The sequence below is a fragment of the Melospiza georgiana genome, chromosome 5 (genome assembly GCF_028018845.1).
Source record: "Melospiza georgiana isolate bMelGeo1 chromosome 5, bMelGeo1.pri, whole genome shotgun sequence".
Lineage (NCBI taxonomy): Eukaryota > Metazoa > Chordata > Aves > Passeriformes > Passerellidae > Melospiza > Melospiza georgiana.
The window spans coordinates 28798876-28820171 of NC_080434.1; the positions used below are offsets into that span (position 1 = coordinate 28798876).

At 41.2% G+C, this 21296-nt stretch overlaps 1 protein-coding gene across 3 annotated transcripts in view; it reads right to left on the minus strand.

Annotated features, from left to right (window-relative positions):
• ZNF827 (zinc finger protein 827) overlaps nucleotides 1-21296 on the minus strand; it is a 100257-nt gene that overhangs the window by 33496 nt on the left and 45465 nt on the right. For 2 of the 3 annotated variants that reach the window (XR_009114492.1, XM_058024904.1), the window contains exons 5-7: nucleotides 15567-15800; nucleotides 3995-4219; nucleotides 3259-3316 (exon numbers count right to left, since the gene is read on the minus strand). Coding sequence is in view for 2 of the 3 variants with exons in the window: in XM_058024904.1 (XP_057880887.1) it covers nucleotides 3259-3316; nucleotides 3995-4219; nucleotides 15567-15800 (517 nt within the window). In the remaining variant the exon portion in view is untranslated. The remainder of the gene's footprint in view (nucleotides 1-3258; nucleotides 3317-3994; nucleotides 4220-15566; nucleotides 15801-21296) is intronic. The other variant, XM_058024905.1, reaches the window with a different exon arrangement.

Sequence of the window (21296 nt, forward strand, 5' to 3'; positions counted from 1 at the left end):
CTTGATTGTGAAACACTGTTGGCAACCACGTTGTTTTACTTTCCTATTAAGTTTTTTGGACACTATTCATTTTGTGCTGTTCCATATTTGACAGTTAATGGGCTATTTTGGTATTTCTACAAAAGTCTGAACACATCCATAAGCAGTCAGCATTAGGCTGTGCTGAAGGGGAAGGAGTGAAGTTGCCCCAAACCTAAAGAGTTTTGTGAATGCCAGTATCTGAACAACACAGGATACTCCAGAAAACAAGTGACCAGGATAAACCAAAACAGCTCCAACACACATGTGCAAAACTTAACTTCTTCCAAGACTCACACTCCCACTCAGGAGTGACATAATACAAAACAGACTGACATTGTATAAAAATACACCATGATTTATTACAACATTCCTCTCACTGGTTTAATAATGATCTGAAAGAAAAACAGCAATAAAAAAATGTTTTATTACTATTGTAACTCTTCAAAATCTTGTAATCCACTTGGGTTTCCATGTTGGCCTTCCTGCTTGTGTCCTACATTCAGTCACTGGGACACTGCTCACTGCTGGTTCCAAGCAAAACGGATGGTGCAGGGTTTATCTATTTCAGGTTAGGCCATAGATCATGAGCAGGTGCTGTTGAAGGCCACATCATGTCATATCCCAAGGATTTCCCTCTCCTTCACTGGCCTCTGGTGAATTACAGAACCATTCTTAGATACCTCTTTTCTGCCTTCCTCTAGAATGGCAGCAGTCTCTTCAGAGGAGGCCCTATTGTTACTTCCATTCCAGCAGATCTGTCCTCCAATTCCCAGTGCAAAGTGTGGAGGGAGGAGCTCCTGCTTCTTAGCAAGAAATTATACATTGTCCTCAATCACTGGGCAAAGTCCTTTCTGATGAAGGTTAAACTTTAGGATATTTTTTATTTTTCCTCTGGCTGCACTTTTCCAGTTTCATGGTTACACAGTTCTCTAGATGAAAGAAACTTATCTTGGCATCTTATGCTGGCGTACTCACTTCCAGATCACTTGCTTCTCCACTGTCTGTCTTCTCATCACAGATGGCAGGCTCTACCATCTCACTCAGCCACTGAACTGTGAGGAATCCTTGCCAGTTCCAGCTGCTTAAGCAAAGTCATATGGAAGTATAAGCTGGCAAAGTCCAGGAATACTCATAGGAGGAACAGCAACAGACAGGGGACAGTTAGAAATGCTAATAAGCAATAAGGCAGCAAGAAGTGCTTGTGTACCCATCTTGCTGGGGTTTGCTGATTTAAGCCTCAGCAGTGACACAGCTAAATCTTTGTGCTTCCCAGCTACTCACAGGTGGACAACACTGACCTCACCTTGGCTCTCTGCAGCTGTCAGCACATTTCACACAGCAATTGTGATCCAAATGCCTTTCTGTCGTTACTCCAGATGTGGGTTGGTGAGCCAAACTGCAACGCCACATGTTTTCTTAATGCAGTCCAAGTGCCTCTATCCTCCACTGGCTGCTCCATCACATTCTATTTTTGAGAAGGCGTCATACCCTCACCAGTAAAGACTTGCAGCTGTTTATTTGGTTTGGGGTGGGTTGGTTTGGTTTTTTTTGGCAAGGTCTTTCAAGTCAATCTGTTTGAACTCACAGGATTTAGTAGACTGACTCACTTCCCCTCTTTAAGAAGATCTCCTCATTCATGTCTTCTTCTGCTGATAAATAGGCAAGATAAGAAAAGCACCCAGAGAAACTGAACCAGGCACTCAGCATTTCATGCCCTGATGGGTAGCAGCCACTGTAAGGACGTCTCAGTAAAGCTCAATACAAGTTTGACAACAGCCAACTGTGCTATCCTCTTAAAAGTTGGCAGCCAAAAGAAGGGCAAGTTATCTTTGAACTGTCCTCAACCTTTCCAATTGGGATTATCTTTGATAGATCCAAAAGTAGCTCTGGATTCTCACACCAGTCCTGCTGGTAACATCATGAGACACTGAACTCTATTTTCAACTATTTGTCAGCCCGTCCCTGCAGCGCACCCTGGATGGTTAATGAGTAGTTGGACAATATGTGCATTTCTCTCTGTTGGTGTCTCAGGCTTCTGCTTTTCAAGCAGCACAGAAAGGCTGAGCAGGCTGCATATCTGACAAATTCCCACACTAGCAAATATGGGAACCATTCACTGTAACCAGAAGCCAAAAGCTCAATTGAATTATCTTTCAACTTGTAGCATCAAAAAGTCCCTAATGTACATTTACTGAGCTAGTCAGTTTATTAAAAACAACTTATTTATTGCAGCTACCATGAATGAATTGGATAGACCTAGAAATTTAAGTACAATGTATTTCAGAGACCTTTTCTTTGCAACTGAAATGCTTTTCCATTCTGTCTGGGCAAAGTTGTTATAAGTTACCACTGAGAAGTTCTGTAAAGGGGCTGCAGAGGCAAGAAGTTCTTACTCCATCTTTGAATGAACTCTTCGTCACTTCAGTGTGCTCAGTCTCCAACTCATTCACAACAATTAGGGAACTTTCAGGTAGGAAATATATCCTTGTCAATTCCTGCCTACTCCTCCTATCCTACCAAGGGCTCCTAAGTCTTTACCAATTGCAGATACCACTTACTGCACAAGAGCTTTAAATCTTCCCACAGGGACACTTCACCTTGCTGCTCATGGACACATAAACATCTTGTGGGCTTGTTCCCAGCCACAGTGCTGTAAAATGCACATTTCTTTAACAGCACAGGCCACAATAGGATCATGTATTTAACTCCTGCTTAATTTATTGTATTACTGTAACTGCAATATTTAACACATCTTGTTAGCACTGTCTTACAGTCTAACTTTAAAAAATTCATCTCTAGAATGTGTTGAGAATACAGAAATAATAAATTGAAATTTTTCTAAAGAAATCTAGCTAGACATAAAACAATCAAAATCACCTCTTCTTACATTGGTCCATGTCTTAAAATCCAGTTGCCAGCCTGGTCTTCCCTCCAAGCACTGCATATACCATGCAGTTTCTTGTAAGCTTCAGTTTTTGTTGAAAAAAATAGAATAAATAATTCTTAAAATGATGTGTTGATCAGAGGAGAACAGACAAAAGCCTCTGGGCTTTTTGACATATAAACCCTAAACAATCAGATCTATAGTTGTAGCTTTTCAGATATGGGCTCCATTACTCATGGAAATATCTTACATTTGTACTATGAGGTTGTGTTTGCAGGAGACAGGTTTGAGTTCACAAGGCAAAAGGAGGCAATGCTATTTACAGTGCAGCTGTAACCATGGGCTGTACTTACCTGGCTGCAGTTCTGATGGTGTTATCTTTATTGTGGTTGTGCTCTTTGCTCACCTTTTCTGCAGAGGAACACACATGAGTTTTGTGATTAGCATATGCCATATGTTCTCTATCAAATTTTATTCAGCAGAACTATTTTAATGCTTTCAGGTAACAGCATAACCCAGGGTAATTTAGGGTAAATGGTTCCAGCATTATTAGACAATGGGCATGACTTTACTTAAATTAACACCCAATGAGTTTTTTCAGCTCCCCATGTCAGTGTTAGAGCTCCATGCAGAGAGTGCAATGCAAATGTTCATTGGTCCCACTGCCTTTGTGTGACAGATAAGCTTCACCCTCTTTGCCAAGGGAAGTGGGCAGTGCAGCCCCAGGAGTGCTGAATCCTGCAGCCATGGCCACTTAGGCCAGAACTGCCATCTGCAGATTCCCCTCTACAGGGATCAAAGCAGTCGTCACAAATTATTTAATTAGCTTTCAAAAATACAGGAGCTGAACTCTGCCTTTTCCAACTCAGCTGAAATACTGTGAGCCTGACCTGGCTGCCACAGTGCTTTAAAGCATATGCAGACTATGGGGGACATTTGGCAAGGCCTCTGTGCTTCAAGTGTGAGGGTTGGAAGGTTCCTATTAGCTTTCAGCCCCGGTGATCTCACAGTTTCATAGAACTTTGAGGTCACACAAAATCTGATTTTGCTCTTTTAACTCAGCTACAGAGCAGTTTGCACTGGGTTTACCTGATAGCTGGAAGAGCAGCTCAGATGCCATCTTCACTGATATGTCCTGGCTGAAGAGGTTCCTGTCTGGCAGCACACGGCCCTCGGGCGCCTTCTGGTCGCGCCCCAGCAAAGTGCTGTAGCCACCGCTCTGCCCGGGCGACACCGAAGCCTGCGAGTCCTGGATGTCAACTTCCATCGGTTCCTCCTTTATCTTCACCATCTGGGCTTCCTTGAAACTCTCAGCTGCAAATATGCATTCAAAAAAAAAAAAAAAAAAAGAAAAAAAAAGAAAGAAAAAAGAATAAGCAACCGCCATAATTATTTAATTAGGCTGTAATTTTTCAGAGTGCTCCAAGCAGAAATCACAATTACCGAGTTATAATTTGTGCACCGCATCCCTGCAAATGGGAAGGGAAGCAAGCAGCTGACAGCCTCAGTATTCTTCTGGCTGTTATAAATAGAAGCAAGCTCTTGAAAATAATTTTTCAAACTAGAAAGCAGAAAACAGTTGCATATTTGCAAATATGAGAGTTACATCACTTTCTATGAATACTGCATGTGTGATGACACACTAGTTAGTGAAGCTTTGTTTCTCTTTATTAAATCAAGTTGCAGCTCCACCCCAGCTCTCCTGAGGTGGGCACTAAAGGCCTCTTACAAACTCCAAATTACTCTATTTCAGCAAAAGTACCAGCACCTACAGTCAGAAGTACCAGTATGCGGATAGTGGCAGAGGAGGGAACCTCATCTTCCCCTCTCTCTTTCATGGAAAATTCCAGAAAACCATGTGAAGAACCTGTTCATTACACCTGCACGAGCCTTCTACACGACAAGAATATTCTGGGGCTCATGCTTTTCTCAAGGCTGACAGATTTTTCTTCATGCATTACAAGGTCCATTAACCTTAATGAACAGTTTTCTTAAGTCGATATCATCCCCTCTTTGCCTTCCTCTCCAGTGTCCCAGGGCTAGCAAACAAAACCATAGTCTGGAAGCCAATTTCTAGAAACTCCAGAGACAGCATAAAAAAGGCAGTATGTCTGGAGAACCAAAAACATAAATAAATGCATGAACAGAGTTAAATACCAGAAAGAACATCCAGATAAGGAATCATTCCAACAAAATTTGTTTGTTCTGGTTTTCCTATCCTCTCTAACTCACATGTGAGTGTGTCAGCTTCACAGATTTTATTCCAAGTGTGAAAGATTCAGGCCTTTCATTTTCAATTACCCAATATTCCAGTGGATTTCAGAGGCACCAAAACATGGTTTGGTTATCCTCAAAAATGTTTTCAGCTTCCTCAGCTGTTGGTGTCATGTTGTCACCTCCAGCAAAAGATGGACAGAATCCCTTTATCATGAATGCATCAGCATTCTACCTAAAATTAAACTAACATGTATCACCAAGTCCTTTTACACTACCCTACGTTTTCCCTCTCTCCACATTCATGAAGTAGAGAAAAAGTGGCTTTACTTCCTACAGCTCTTAAAAAAAAAAAAAAAAATTGAAGCCAGGAGATAAACGCCACTTGGATATGTTCCAGGAACAATTTACATGAAGTGCTTTCAATCTTTTCTTATGACATTTCTTGACCTTTAAAAGACACATCTAAACATTGATAAAAATCTTTACCCTCTACTATCCACAGATACATCTCAGACTTCAGAAATTTTTATAGTGAATTCTCAGCTGAAGACCAGTTAGAAATATCATAATGCCTTTTTTTGGCCCTGTTAAGAAGATTTTTCTCTTTTTAAAAATTTGTTTAAAGCCTCTATTACTCTCTTATTATAAAACCACAGAATCCTGCATCTGTGTTAAAAAGTGTAAAAATAGCATGCTGTGCATTGAAAGTGAGCACAGAGCAGCAAAGGAACGCATCAGGTAACAGTGTCAATCAAGAGCTCAGGTAACTCCACAAACAAATGAGTTCTTCAGATGTCTGACAGACTGAGCTCTGCACCCAGCTGCCAAATTTAGGTGCAGAGTCAAGCTGACCTTTGCTGCTCTCTCTGCTTTTAAAATATTCTTTCTATTTCTGTTCCTGTTCCACACAGTTTAATTCCCTGTCCTGCAAGTGCTTTTGTATCAGACAAACTGACAGGACCCCAACTAAGGCAAGAGTCAAGCAATACCAGTGACCTTCTCTCCCTCACCATCAGTGAGCACTGCAATTGCCTTAACTACATCTACATATTTGATCATTTCCTTTGACCTTTATCCTTCCAGCTGCACCCTTTTGATCTGACAGAATGTTCCTGCCAAATGTGAATTCTGTCATACTCTAAATCCCCAAAGCAAACACACAAAGAGAAGACTGAAGGAGAGTTTCTGATAATTTTACAAGAGCTAATGAAAGGGAAACACAGTCAGTCTGTCCCACAAGAAGCAATCATAGGCATAAAACCCTGCTGTGCTAGATCTTGTGCTGGCAAAATACTGCAATTAAGGTTATGCCCATACCTGTCTCACCATATAGGCAGTCCAACTCCAGCTTCTTGAGGATTATTTTCCCTTCTGTGCTGTTCATTGTGGAGTGAGGTGATAGCCCTTATTTCTTTACATAGGTATCTCACATGGTTATAGCACAGCTAAAGTTTTTCAAGTCAAGTACAGGCACACAAAAAGGTCTCTTGCTTTAAATAACAAAATCATTTTATCTTTGACTTTTATAGGAGACCTAGTAGGTGAGCTGGTTAAATAATCTGCAATGTATCAGAATAGGAAGTTAGTATATGACAGTCAGGTTTTATTCTTCAGGTCAGATTTCTATAATAGTGCAGCAAAATCTGTGGGCTAAAGAGACTCAAACAGCTCAGAAGTATCCAGACCATGATCTCCAAAACAGTCTGCTATTCAATCAAAACTAACCTGGGTGAGGCTCAGAATAACAGCACAGCAGTGCTGAGACACTTCACAGGGCAAGAGATGAACTAAATCACCCAATATGTCATTTTCTGCTATTAAGTGTGTGATACAGAAACACCTTAACAAAATAAGAGGACTCTATTTCATACATGGATGTACTTTATCAAGCCACAGAGATGCTGTTTCTTTACAGAGCTGTGTAAGTTCTAATAATCTTATCTACAAAAGCCTTAATGAATGTCATCTTCTTCCTGTTGAGCGAGACAAGTTTCCACATCAGGTATGAAAAATAGAGCACTGGACAGGCTTATTCCAGGAGGAAGCAATTGCTTCCACAGTTTTCAGGTTCCACAGATGTAAGAAATCACAAAGTAGTGATACTTGCTAAAAAACCCCTCCAAACCTAGAACAGCAGAAATGTAGAACAACACTTGTGCTGAGTAAGGCCTAAAGGCCCTAAAAGCTCAGGGTATAACATTTACCCCTGAAAGCCTGACAGTGTCACTTCTATAAGGTGCAGCAGTAAGAACACTTCTAGAATTTAGTCTCAGACAACACCACTCTACAGCCTAGAACAGAGGCTGACAGGTTCTAGAAAGACTTTATTCAATCTTTCTGAAAGTTGGGACTATCACAATCCAGCTCCAGCTGAACACAAGTCAGCAAAGTGCCCTTGTGGCACCCAAGGCCAGCCCTATTTCAGGCCCCATTATCAGATCTGCAGCCATCAGGCAGAGGGAGGGGATTCTTACCCTCTGTTCTGCACTTAGAGACTGCATTTAGGGTTTTGTGCCACATCTGGGGCTCCCCATTACAGGACAGACTCTGATATTCCCAGAGCATGTCCAGTAGAAGGCAACCAAGGTTGTCAGAGGGCTGCTGCAAGACAGAAAAGGAGATCAGCTGTGAGAGCTGGGTTTGTTCAGCCTCAAGAAAACAACACGAAGGGGACACTTTATTGCTGTCAACAGCTCTCTAAGGAATAAAGGGAAGGTGCAGAGAAGCTCAAGTCAGATTTCTCTCATAAATGCACAGCGATCGTATGAGTCAACAGACAAGATAGAACATGGGGAATTCTGTTTATATACACAGGAAAAAGAATTCCCATCAGGATGGGGAAATGCTGACACACATTGCTGAGAGAAGTTGGGTTCTCCATTCCTGAACAAACCTAAACTTGGTGAGACCCTCAGCAGCCTGCCTGGCTTGACCTGCTCTGAGCAGAGGTCTGGAACAGATGACCCTGGAGGTCCCCTCCAAACAAAATTATTTAATGAGCCTTCAGCACTGGGCTGGCTGCAGGTTCATCCTGGAGAACTTTCAAAAAGAAGATAAGACTTGTTCTAACACACACTAGAAACTTTTCTTAATGTCCACTCTGAACTTCCCAAACTGCAGCTGGCAGCTGTTACCCCTTCTTTTACCATCTGCCAGGAGGGAGAAAAGTTTAATTCCACCTCTTTTCCAAGTTTCCTTCAAGTAGGTGCAGGCTGCAATGAGATTGGCCTTTAGTTCCCCTGTGCCAGACTGAACGGGCTCAGCTCCCCCAGTGCCTCCCAGCGCAGGGAAGCCATGACCTGATGGACCTGATCAGAAGGTTGGAACACTTTCCCCGTGGAGACAGGCTGAGAGAGCTGGGCTTGGTCAGCCTGGAGAAGGAAAGGCTTCAGGGAGACCTTACAGCAGCCTTTCAGTACTTAAAGCAGGCTTGTGAGAGAGCTGAGTTCAGACTGCTTAGCCTGTTGTGACATAAGAGACAGTGGTTTTAACCCAAAAGAAGGTAAATTCAGACTACATATAAGGGAAGAACTTTTTACAATCTGAGTGTTGAAACATGGGAACAGGTTGCCCAGAGAGGTGGCAAATGGCCCATTCCTGGAAACGTTCAAGGTCAGATAGGACGGGCTCTGAGCAACCTGATCTTGATGAAGATGCCCCTCCTCATTGCTAAGGGGTTGGACTGGATGACTTTTAAAGGTCCCTTCCATCCAAGACCATTCTGTGATTCCATGCAGCACTCGCATGCTCTGGAAGGGACACTGACCCTTCCTAATGCACCACACTCAGCTTTTCCCATTATTTGAGACAGAAGTCAAAAATAAGGGATAGATTTCATAAAGAACACGAGTGATGCAGTAAATATTGCTTTGGCTGACACAACAGCTGTCCAATAACCTTGCATTGCCAAAATCAAATGAATACTTGTTAAATCACTAGTGTTTCTTCCCACCATTTTACTTAAAACTTCACCCTGTGACTAAAATTCAAAGTTGTTTGTATTTGCTGAAATGCCCATCAGCTTTACAAATCAACTTTATGAATCAACTTTGAGAAGAAAGCCTTTCCCATATGTCTCATGAATTGGACTCATGTACCAGTCTCCACAATGAAGCAGACGGGGTAAATAGTGGGTCAACTTGTACCAACTTCAAAAGCTTTCAGCAGGGCGAATCAGGCGTTTTGTTATGCTAATTGTTCTGATTTGCTAGAAATAAACATGCCCTAAAACAGCTTAAATAAAACCTCAGAGGTAGGGAACAGTTGGCAAGCCCTGAAGGTTCTGTTACAGAGACACAACAAGGAACATCTGACATTCCCTAGGGCGCTGTGCTTGATGCTTTATTTTGTTAGTATTTTTTTCAAACTGCTGTTTTATATAAGACAATGTCAATGAATCAATGTAACAGGATCCTGCATTTAAAAAAAAAATAAAATCATGAAATGGCTCATATTTATTAAAGTGGAACCTCTGAACTCCCATGTTACAGAATTTTGCAACTACAAGCTGCTTCACAGAAACGCGATCCAAGGAGAAAAAATGAAGCAAATTAAAGCCATAAACTAATTAGAGTTGTGACAGACATCTGCTGCCCCTTCCATTTAAATGGTAGGATGATGGTGGTACCTGCAAGACCCTACTTGAACAACCTGGTTAAAATAAAAAAACAAAACCAGAAAAAAGCCCCAACAAAACCCACTTGGCTAGCAGCAGGTTTTAATCTGGGAATGTGACTTGCCATGGTTTGCCACTTCTCTACTTCCCACAAAGAAAAAGTCTTATTTTGGACCATACACTTCCCCACCTACGTTCTGGGCTCCTACAGAAGCCCCAAGGAACAAAAGACTTCCCTGTATTTTCCCTCCTCTGCCTGTTATTGAGGCTTTCTAAGCAGGGATGAAATCCTTGACAGCTCTCCTGAATCAATCCAGGAGCAGGGACTCTCACGAGGCACCAGCAACAGGGATCTCCAGAGACAGCAGCCTAACTCCACACAGGCACTTCCCACAATGTTGTGGAAAAGAAATATGCAGCAAGATTAATTCTGACCTTCACCTTATGCTAGAATTGTACTATCATTCTACTCTCCTTGTTCCACTCTTTTCAAATAGTTGCTCTAATATATGTGATTTCAATTAAATGTATGATACAGTGTCAAAAAATAATGACAAGGGATGAAATACAAAATTACCATACACATTTTAAAGTGGATATAGGCTTAATCAAAAAAAAAAAAAACAAAAACCCAACAAAAAACCCTCATCACACCCCTCCCCTGTAATAACCAGTTGTTCCAAAATAGGAAGTATCATATAATTAGCTGTAATAAATGGAGTTGATCAGGAATGCTTTTGGACTCAGTTGTAGGCAGCACCTCTCTTTGGGTGCTGAGGTCATGAAGTAAGTCTGCACTAATTGCATGTGCTGATAACCCAAAATTAAGACACTTTGCTGGTACTGGTGTATTACAAGAAAACACTGTGTGACCTGAGGGTTGAAGAACAAAAAATCCAAAGGAACCAAAGGGTACAAATGTTATGCACTTGCTTGGGCTAACAAGGAGATATGCAATACATGGGGAACTGACCCACAGAAAAAAGAGAGGAGGAAAACAACCTGAGTTACATGCAAGATGAACATATTTCAAAAGTAGGATACATCTGAAATAAAGGTAAATGTGATTCAGACAACATTTCTGGGAAAGACAAGGACATACTAATGTCCCTGGGCAAAACATTACTCAAAAAGTGCTACTACCTGGGATAGATTTTATACTCTTCCACCTATACACTCATTTCTGGACAAGAAGACAAAACATTGTATGCTTCTAAAAGCTCATACATGCTCCAAACATATCAGCAGCATGACTATTTCAGCAGAAAATGAGTTTTTCAGCTCTAACAAAGGCATGTAAATGCAAATATTTATTTTTAATTTCAGTCTCCTCTGAAATGTACTTTTCAATTTACAAGACTGAGTGTATAAAACTGACCAGGAATCATTGAGGGTGCCACTTAATTAAATTAGATTTTCCATTAAAGAGAACTGGTAAAAATGTAAAAACCGGGTGTATTTGAAACACGTTACTCCCATTTCTTCTAACTGATTTTGTACAATATTTGATGGGAATTAAAAATCTTGCAGGGATGGCACCTTTCCAAACAGAGATGAGAGCAATTTGCCCCACTCCACTATCTCCTCAAATCTGTTTGCTTACCACTGGACCTAGTCTCAGTCAAGAATCAGCAATGGACAGAGTTCCCAGCTCACTTTTGTGCACTCATACATATCACAGTGGTAATTTTATTTTCTTCTGTAGAATGGAGGTTGAAAACCTGCTCAAACTTTGCCCACTAACTTCCAAACACCATTTCTTTCAAATGGGTGTTTGATTTATTCTGAAATGGCAGCTTGGTTGTTAGGAAGTTTTGTCCTGGCTGTTTGGGTGGAAGTCTGTTCTGCCCAGACATGCCCAAGAGACACGAGCCCCCTGAGCCTGGATAATCCTTTGGAAGAGGTGTGAGTAGGAATCAAGTCTGTGAACTGTGGGTAGGAGACCTGAATCCCAGGGGAACATGGGAGAGAAAGAACTGGTGTAAAAGGTCAAACTCTACCACAGTAATGTGTGGGACAAGGGCTTGATCCCAAACTCTGGTCATGTTGCTAGAAGCAAGTGTCCAAAGAGCCTTCAGCTTGAAAGAGAGAATCTTATCTTGTAGAACTGAAATAGCTGTGTGTGATTTTCTCTTGTTTCTTTCCACCTGCTTCTACAATGGCAGCTAACAAATGCTCTGTTAATGTTCTAGTACAGGAAAAGATGTTTATTCTTGTAACTTTTCCTAGCTCTGGAGTAATTTCTGAGTAGCTGAGAAATGGGGGCTGACAAAGGGCTGATGATTTGTAGTAAAACTACCCTACAGTATGCACCAGACCAAACCAGGCTCCAGAGATGGAAGGGCCTTCCACTACCCTGTATAGCCAAGAGCTGGCAACACAACACCCCTGTTTGGGAAAAGAGATTTCCCAGTGAAAAATATAAACCAGTTTGTCCCTTGCATGGAAGGAAATAGCAAGGTCTATGCCCAAATCCCAGTTGGCTCCCACCCATGAGGCTGAAACAATCAGCAGTACTCTTGCTCAGAGGATAACAGCAGCATGTATGTCAGGAATGCAGGAAGCACAACGCTGTTATGTTGGAAATTCCTTCCTGAATTTGTATGTGATGGAGGTTTTGGTGATTAGTATTACACAGAAGAAAGGGAAAAGAACAAAGCAAGAACACAATCCATTCAGTCCTTACCACGCATATAGAGAATCTGAAGGGACTTGACTTAAACCCAATTATAAAATATATCAAATCTAACAAGGGCACTTGACTGAGGATTTCCCACAGAGAGTAAAACATCAAGACAGACTTGTTCCTTTTTTTTTTTTTTTTCTCTCCAGTACCATGAAAAAGGAAGAAGTTTGTTCTTGCTTTCCTTTTAATCTCAAGAGGTGGCTCAGGAAGAAATGTGGATCTCTCATCCATAGAAGTGTTCAAGGCCACATTGGATGAGGCTCTGAGCAATACCTTCTAGTGGAAGATGCTCCTGCCCATGGCAGGGGGGGTGGAACCAGATGATTGTTCTCTACAGCTCCCTGAAAGGAGGCTGTAGCTGGGGAATTCTCTTCTCCCAGGCAACCAGCAACAGGACAAGAGGAAATGGCCTCAAGCTGCACCAGGGGAGGTTCAGGCTGGACATCAGGAATAATTGTTTCACAGTAGGGGCTGCCAAGCATTGGAACAAGCTGCCCAGGGAGATGGTGAAGCCACCATCCCTGGAGGTGTTCAAGAAATGACTGGATGTGTCATTCAGTGTAGTGGCCTAGGACAAGGTGGTGATCAGTCAGTGGTTGGAGTGAATGACCAGGGTGGTCTTTTCCAGCCTAAATGATTTTGTCATCTTTAAGGTCCCTTGATGCCTTGAGAGCAGAGTCTAGACAGTGTTAAAGGAATAAAGTAAGTATTTATGAAAAGGCCTTCAAAGGATACACCTTGGGCAGCACAAGAGCCTGGCTGAGGTTTTACTCAAGATGGATAACAGGTCACAACTTTTCATGCTTTTATAAGTTTTGGTCCATTTACTTACTGGGGTTAATTGTTCAAATACAGCTTCAGGTTATGAAGTCCCATCATCTCAGACTGCTCTCCAATTTGCTGTTGTTTGTACTTTTTGGGCTGCAAGATAGCAGCACTTTGGCTGCACTGGAGCTTGGTGCTTTTGGTTCTCAGGCTGGGAAAGGATTCTTTAGTTGAACTAAACTGTGAGGAGAACTTGCTAACACCTTATATGAAGTTCAGCGTTAGATACTAATGCAGTACAGAATCTGGATAATATGAAAGCTAAAACTTAAGGCATCACCTTCTATGATTCTATGAAGTGGTTTAATTAAGTAAGTTCTAAGTCACCAAAACCAGGCTACCAAATTGCTAACAGTAGGCTCTGAAGTCAACAGTGATATGGGAGTATTCGGGCAGGTAAGGTAAAGATTCAAAAATACTCAAAATAATCCACTAAAGAGGCTAATCATCTTAAGATTTTCCTCTTGTAGTTGTCCTACATTAAACTATATCTCAGTGTTTTCCTCTCCAGTTTCTGCCTTAGATGGTAATTGAGGGAAGTGCAGGTTGCAAACTGTCTGTGTCAAACTGGGTGTAACCCCACCACCCCCTGGCTGATGCGGGAACACCGACAGCAGTAACACCGTCTCCATAAATCCCAGTCACTCTTCACATCCTAATCTATGCATTAGCCAAAAACACCACTGTCAGCACAAACTGCTCAGTCCCTAAGAGCTTGTAAGAGAAATGTTACACTGGTGTATTTCTTATTTCTTGTGTTGGGATCTCCCTTTAAAGCCTGGGAGATCCCAACACAAGCTGAAGACTTGACCAAGATTTAATACACGCTGGATTTCTCTCATATAAATAGGTATTTAAGGCACAAATATTCTAACATAACAAGCAGCAATAGAATTATTTAAACACAGCCTGCCAGTGCTGAACTCCAGACTGACAATCCAGAACCCTTGTGTCTCTGAAGTACTTAACAAACCATTGAATTACGGAGCTCTTTCTTTATAAAAACAGTTACATGAATTTATATGCACCGAGAAAAATAGTCACAGCTTAGCATTCATTAGGCTGCAACATTTTGTTACCAAAACACCTCATTCAAACCAGTTATCAGCAGCAACTGTGAATTACACCAATAACCAAGTGGTTTGTATTTGGGAGTCTGAGGAAAAAAATCTGGAAACTGGTGCTCTGGTCAGCTTTTGTACTTGAGAAACACTTTTTGCACCATTAACATGGAAGGCTTGATTCAAATTCTTCTGCAAATTAAAATGTGGAGGCATGAACAGGAGTGAATTAATTACATGTTTTATGGGGGAGATCCTAGTCAGCTCAAGTCTTTCAAGTTTGAGCTCAAATTCACAGCTGACAGTGTCCAATCAAGACAACCCATTTCATGTAGGTTTGACAGGGATCTCAGAAGTTACTAAACTTGCAAGCATTCCCACCAGCACTTTTGCATGACTTTGGCACAAATAAAAAAATAAGTCTTTTCCAGTTTTGGAGAAGACTTAAAATGTATCAGATCCAGTTCAGGTGCAGAAGCACAAAACCCAGCCGGCCAGACTGACTTTCATGTCTTGGTCCTAGAAATTGGTCTGTTAGAAGTTCAAAGCCTTTTCATCCTTCACTTAACCTGATGGAGTGGGAAGAATTCAACCCTTTTATTTTCTCCTCAATCTTGATTTTGAAAGGTAGACAAATCATAATTAGCAGAACATGCATTTTATTTGACTCCCTCCAGCATTAACACTGCCTATGTGTGTACACTGCCTACTTGTCTGGCAGAAGAATCTATCACTGAGGCAATGTAAGCAAATTCAAGTGGTCTTGCTAAATGCAGAAAGCTGGCTCAGTTTACACAATTTTAACAACAGTGTATCTTATAATTTTGAGTATAATGTATTGCCAGAAAAAAATAAAAGCTTTAAAAGTCATATTCTATAAAGCCATGTCAGGTACAGTAAAGTACAGAAATGTTCTTAAGATGTTAATGAAGAGACACCTGTGAATAAATTGGTATTAACATGGTTAAATTTACATGGTACATTTAAAAAATTATAGCACTTAAAAGCTTTAAGGCATCATTTCTTATGACTTATTCCATAGTCATTAATTTGAAAATCAGAGCAGAGATAATTAGATAGTGTGGCTACAGACCAAACTGAGATATTTCGCATATATGACACTTTGTAGACAGGCCTTTTCAATTGTTCCTTGGCTTGCTATTAAGCTCAACCTACCTTCTTGCAAGGTAACCCTGCTAGCATACACAAAAAAGAAAAAAAATTTAAAAATTCAGTATTATGAAATGAAATATCTACCTGAGAGCTTCATGAGGAGCTCGGATGCTGCCTTGACTGACATGTCCTGCCTGATCACATTTGCCTGTGCTTCTTGTGGCTTGAGTTTCTCTTCAGGGACATTGGGAGCTGAGGCTTCAGACTCTTGGCTGAACACATAGCTGGGCTGAGACACGGCTGAACTTCCAGCTTCTTCCTCCTTAGGCTCCTCTTTCACTTTAAAATTAGGAGTCAAGGGCTCCTTTTGATTTGCAGCTGTTAAGAGAAGGAAAGAAGCGAGTGTAATACATAATCCTGGAACAGGTAGTAACAGGAAGAAACCATAACCTGAGAAATGCTAGAGCAGGTACAGGCAGCAGACACATCCAACTGTGCTCAAAGATGCTTCAAGGGACAAACAAACTTCTGCACCTTTTCTACAAAGGGGCAGTTTTGAAACACAACAACTGCATGTACCAAAGCTCAGAAGAACATTCTCTCACTTGTTTCCCCCTGCTCCTCCTAAAAGCTCCTCCCTTGTCATTGGTTTGTAGGTTTTCTACAGTCTTGGTGCAAGTTTAAAACTTTTCACCTAAGGGCAAATTTGGCAAAGCCCATGGGTATGATATACTAAGGTTTTAATGCCTTGGAAGAGAGGCAAGATATGAAGAGTAGGAAGACAGAAAACCTAAGAGAGGAGTAAAAGGGAAAAGACAGCAAGTTCTTAGGTCCTAAAAGTTGCTGTATTAAGAAGAGAACGAAGAGATTTTCAGAAGAGAGCTCTGCACTGTTCCAAGCTCTATATCCATGAAAAGAAAGAGAGTAAATTTAAAATATTCCTTTTGAATACTACTCCTAAGCAGCTGTACAGCATCAGAGGAGGGCAAGGAGACTTTGGGGAGCTCCTTAAGATCTGCACACTGAGCAATGCTGGGAGGGCCTTTCTGATACCTCTCAACAGCAGCAGAACCTCTGCACGGCATTAGAAGGATAAAACCAGAACAGCTCTTAAACAATACTTCCAAGCCCAGCCAACATAAATTCATGGGCAGAGGCATGACAAGTCTCTGCACAAGTTGCACTATTCTTCAAATAAATCTTCTAATAATTTTTTTTATTTAACCATGAAGAGATACTTCTTTCCCTGTCTCTTCATGACCTTTTCTTGGCCAAAATGTCACTTTAAATTCCCAGTAACACACAGCAGATGACTTGTTGAGTGCCTTTAACTTTAGCAAGTTTACATTTTTCCCACCTCTCTAAACTTCTGTCTCCACAAACACAAAAGACAAAATCTGGCCACATTTACCTGCTTAAACCCTCGGTCTACTTTCTCCTCCATTTCAGCTTCTTACCTACTCACAGTCTCCTCACTTTTTTGGCGTATTTCCTCAGACACTCTCCTTCTCAGCAACTCCCCCAAAACTCCTAGAGAACCCAAATTCCTGCATCCTACCATGAAGTGCTCACCATCTCCCAGACACCTGAACTCTAAAATATGAGGTACAATTACCATCGTTATTAGGATTAGAGACTCATATTTGCTACTTTGAGCCTTTGTTCATTTCCACACAGGTCAAATATTTAATGTTTGTCTTTGGGGGTGTGCTAATGATTTTTAAAGCTTCTGCATTACCCTGTAACACAACATATCTTCCCAATCTATATTTTAGAGTTGTTTGATTTTCCTCCTTGTTGCTGGGCAAGCCATTACCAAAGAACAGGATTCAGGCAATTGGAGCACACATAAGCAATGTGCTCATACACATTAGTTCTAGTCACTTCAGGAATTACATTACCTTATATCTGGAATTTTTAATATAACCTATAGGAGCTTTTACCAGCATTAGGAATTGCTTCTGCATTTTTTATTTTATAAAGAGCGAAAGCAGAAATATGAAACATTAAAACATGCTTTAAACCACAAAAATACAAGTTAGAGCTCTCAAGCCCATCTTAACTTTACTAAGGTACTAACAAAAAAATTCCATCTATCTTCTTTATCCTGGCTTCAGTCTATTCTGGGGTTTGACTTGGGGTGATGAATGGTCACAAAAACAAAGAGACCCAAACCTTCTCTGCTGGATTACCTTCTGCTGTCCTTTGCTTTTAAAACATGCCAGTCCAGCTGCTATGCTGATATGAAAAATACCTCCGCCAGGATCTGAGTGCAACTGAGAGAGAGCAGTCTGCCTGAACTTTCAGAGAACACTGGGGAAAGAAAAGGTCTTTTGAATTTATTCATTTCAAAAGGGTTCTAATTCAAATTTGTCCCAGAAAATAAAGGAAGCATGAGACTGAGTGAAGAGGTAAAGATGACCCACTGAGAACAACCATTAACCTGTGGACCCAGCCTTGTCTCTGCCACGAACCAGGGCAGAAAATGAGCCAGGTAGAGCAAGCACTACAGGCTGGGTGAGCCTACTCTTCCACCACTTAAAATAGAGGTGATATTAAACTGGCATAGGTCAGTGTAAGTTTGCAAGCATATGCCATGGCAAAAACATCTATAAACAAACAGAATGGAACAGAATTCAGATAATATCACAGACTTTACCAAGGTACTTACTACAAGAGTTAAGTGCTATAGTATGCAGATGCAGATGCTTATTGCATTACCTTACCACAAGAAAAAGGATCAAAAGGAATGCTTTTGGAACAAATTAGCATTTTTTTAAACCTTCTTATCACCAAGTCAAAAGTCAGCAGCCAATGTGACCCAGTCTAAGGTGGTTCCTCAGCGCTCTTCATCCCAGGGTATCTCAAACCCTACTAAGCTGAAGACAAGTTCTAATAGCTCATAGGACCAAAATTTCAAGATAGATCATGCCAGAGTTTAAAGAGTTTAGTGATAGTCCAGTTCTTGGCCCTTCAGTTCAGGAAGAACAATGAGGTGTTGGAGTGAGTCTAGAAAAGGGCAACAGAGCTGGTGAAGGGTCTGCAGCACAAGTTTTATGAGAAGTGGCTGAGGAAACTGGGGGTGTGTACCCTGGAGAAAGAAAGCTCAGGGGCCACTATCACTCCACAATTCCCTGAAAGGAGGCTGTAGCCATATGGAGGTAAGACTCTTGTCCCAGACAGACAGGATAAGAGGAAACAGCTCCAAGCTGCACCAAGAGAAGTTTAAGTTGGATGTCATGAAGAATTTCTTCCAGAAAGGTTGATGAGACATTGGAATGGGCTGCCCAGGGAGGTGGTGGAGTCACTCCCCTGGAGGTGTTTCAGGGAAGACTGGACATGGCACTCAGTGCTGTGGCCTGGCTGACAAGGGGGTGTTTGGTCATGGATTGGACTCAATGATCTCAGAGGTCTTTGCCAACCTGACTGATCCCATGAAGTGACAGATCCAGAATGAATCAAGTCTCCCTCCTTTCCCCTGTCCACCTTTCCCTTTCTGTCCCTACCCCACACGTGATCCCTCCTGCAGTGTCAGCCTGTGCTGCTAGGAGCCACTGCCTCCTCACACTTCTGAGCCTTCATCCAGGGTAACAATGATAAACAAAACCACATTGATAACAAATCTACCAGCACAGCATCAGACATAATCTAAATGAGCTCTTCAGGAGATATTAAGACTCTGTGTGTTTACAGTACTTCACCAATGAGAAAAATAAAACATAGTCAGGGTGCCCCAACCCAGAGGAAGCCCTGAAGGTGTGCCTTTGGCAGTATTACATGAAGGAAAAGAATCCCAGACTGTTGTTCTTACTCATGTCACTGATTCTGCCTATTCTACCTGCTTTGTTTTGGACAGAAGAGGGAATTAATAAATTAGGAAGAAGGAGAGTCTTATTTCTTTAATTAACTGGCAGCATATTCCTTGAACTGATGATGTTTTCTAAAAACCAAATATTTAAATTGTAGATAAATCACAAAAATAAAGAGTTATTTGCCTCATTTTTCTCACCCCAGAAAATAAAAACAAAATCAGACAACAACTACTGGGTCAGTTTCAAGCCATTTGCTATAATTAATAGGGTTTTTACTCTTTCTTGAAATATACTAAAGCAGATTCTAAAGTAAATGAAGCCTAACACAAAAGGACATAAAAAAGGGCAGGTTGTCTCATTTATCAGATCCATACATAAAAGCTAGAGGGGGGAAAAAGCCCACAACACAAAAAAGACCCCCTAAACAACAAAAGTCCCCACCACTCTTGTCTCTGTCCCATCTTGGATCCACAACCCTGGACAAAATTGCTAACACATGGGGAATAGCAGGCGTGATGCATCCACCAGTCATTTTAGAGAAAACAATAAACAGATATAAGAAAAAAAATATTGCAAGTAAGGGAAATAAAATTTTACTATGACCAGTTTTTAAAAATCCCATGACTGAGGAATCCTTAAAAAAATTAGAACTAGACAAAGCATAAGTTGAATGTTATTAAAGTATATTTGAATGACAAAATTATTACTCCCCAGAAGGAAGAGTATCTTCTATCTACATACAAAAATAGATACACACACATATCTCAATTTGTATTTAATTTACATTCATTCTGAAGAGCAGAATGAAGGATGGGTTGTCTGCACACTGAATAAAAAAACCCCAGCAATTTAATTTTGAAATACACAGCGAGGAAACAAAACAAACCCACAGAGCAAATGAAACCAACAGGCAGGAATCTCTCAAGCACAGTGGATAATGCTCCATTTGTTCTATTCCATATCCAGAAAAAACACAGATCAAAGAATATTCCAGACTGCTGATTTTTATCTTCCTGGCAACTGGAACCATTTGAGCCATTTGGCAAAAGTAGATGATGAAAGTTATAACACTTTCCTGAAACTGCCAAATGCCACAAGAAAAGCTTTGGGCATCTGCCACTAATCTGAAACACTCTGGTAGAAGCTGCTAACTCCATCAGTTCACTTAAGAGGATTTCTAAATGCTCAAAATGTTTATAACTGAAAGAGGGAAAATGGGCTGATTACTTCCAAGCCAAGCTCAATGTTACAAGTCACAATCAGCAAGAAGCTGGTCACTGCTCCATCTGTCTCAGAGAAAAACATGAAAAAAAAAGCAGAATCCACAACAAAAATTCTGCCACCAAAAAAGGCCACGAGAAACAGCATCCATAGAGTCTGGGTTGAAAGGAACTATGATGAAACTTCCATCCCAGACAGTAAGCTCTGAGCTGTGGTGTTTAAAATGAACCAAGAGCCTGTGACAGATCAGTTTTGCTGTATTTGGAGGACACAGTTCCACGACAGTGGGCATCACATCACCCTGAAGGCAGCTGTGGTCAATAAAGGGTGTGACTTGAGTCATCCACTATTTTATTCTCAAGCGGTTGAAATGTCCAGGTAGGAACTGGCATTCTGCATGGAGACCATGGCTTAGATTTGATGACATTCAAGAACTGGGAAAGAGGCGCAAACACTGCAGAAGCAGCCCCCAGTGAGCTAATTGCTTTGCAAGAAAAATCTATGGTATTGGAACCTGTTGGAGAACCTCGAGACTAAAATCCAATTGGGCCGATAGATTATGTTCATCTGATTAAACACAGAGGCTGCATACACAGTAAGTGGCCCAAAAGGAGAAATAGTGTTCTTCTGGCAGGACATTCTAGCTGGTCTAGCATTTCTTTAGTGCCTCTTACCCTGGAGTATTAATATGTCCCAGAGCACTTCATGCTACCTAACCCTTCTAGGAATTCTCAGTCAATTACACCCGAATTTTAAAGATCTCTACTCTGCCCTAACTAACCCATAGGGCTTTAAGGGACAGAATGGGCATTACCAGTGAAAAAGCTACTTGTGGCTCAAG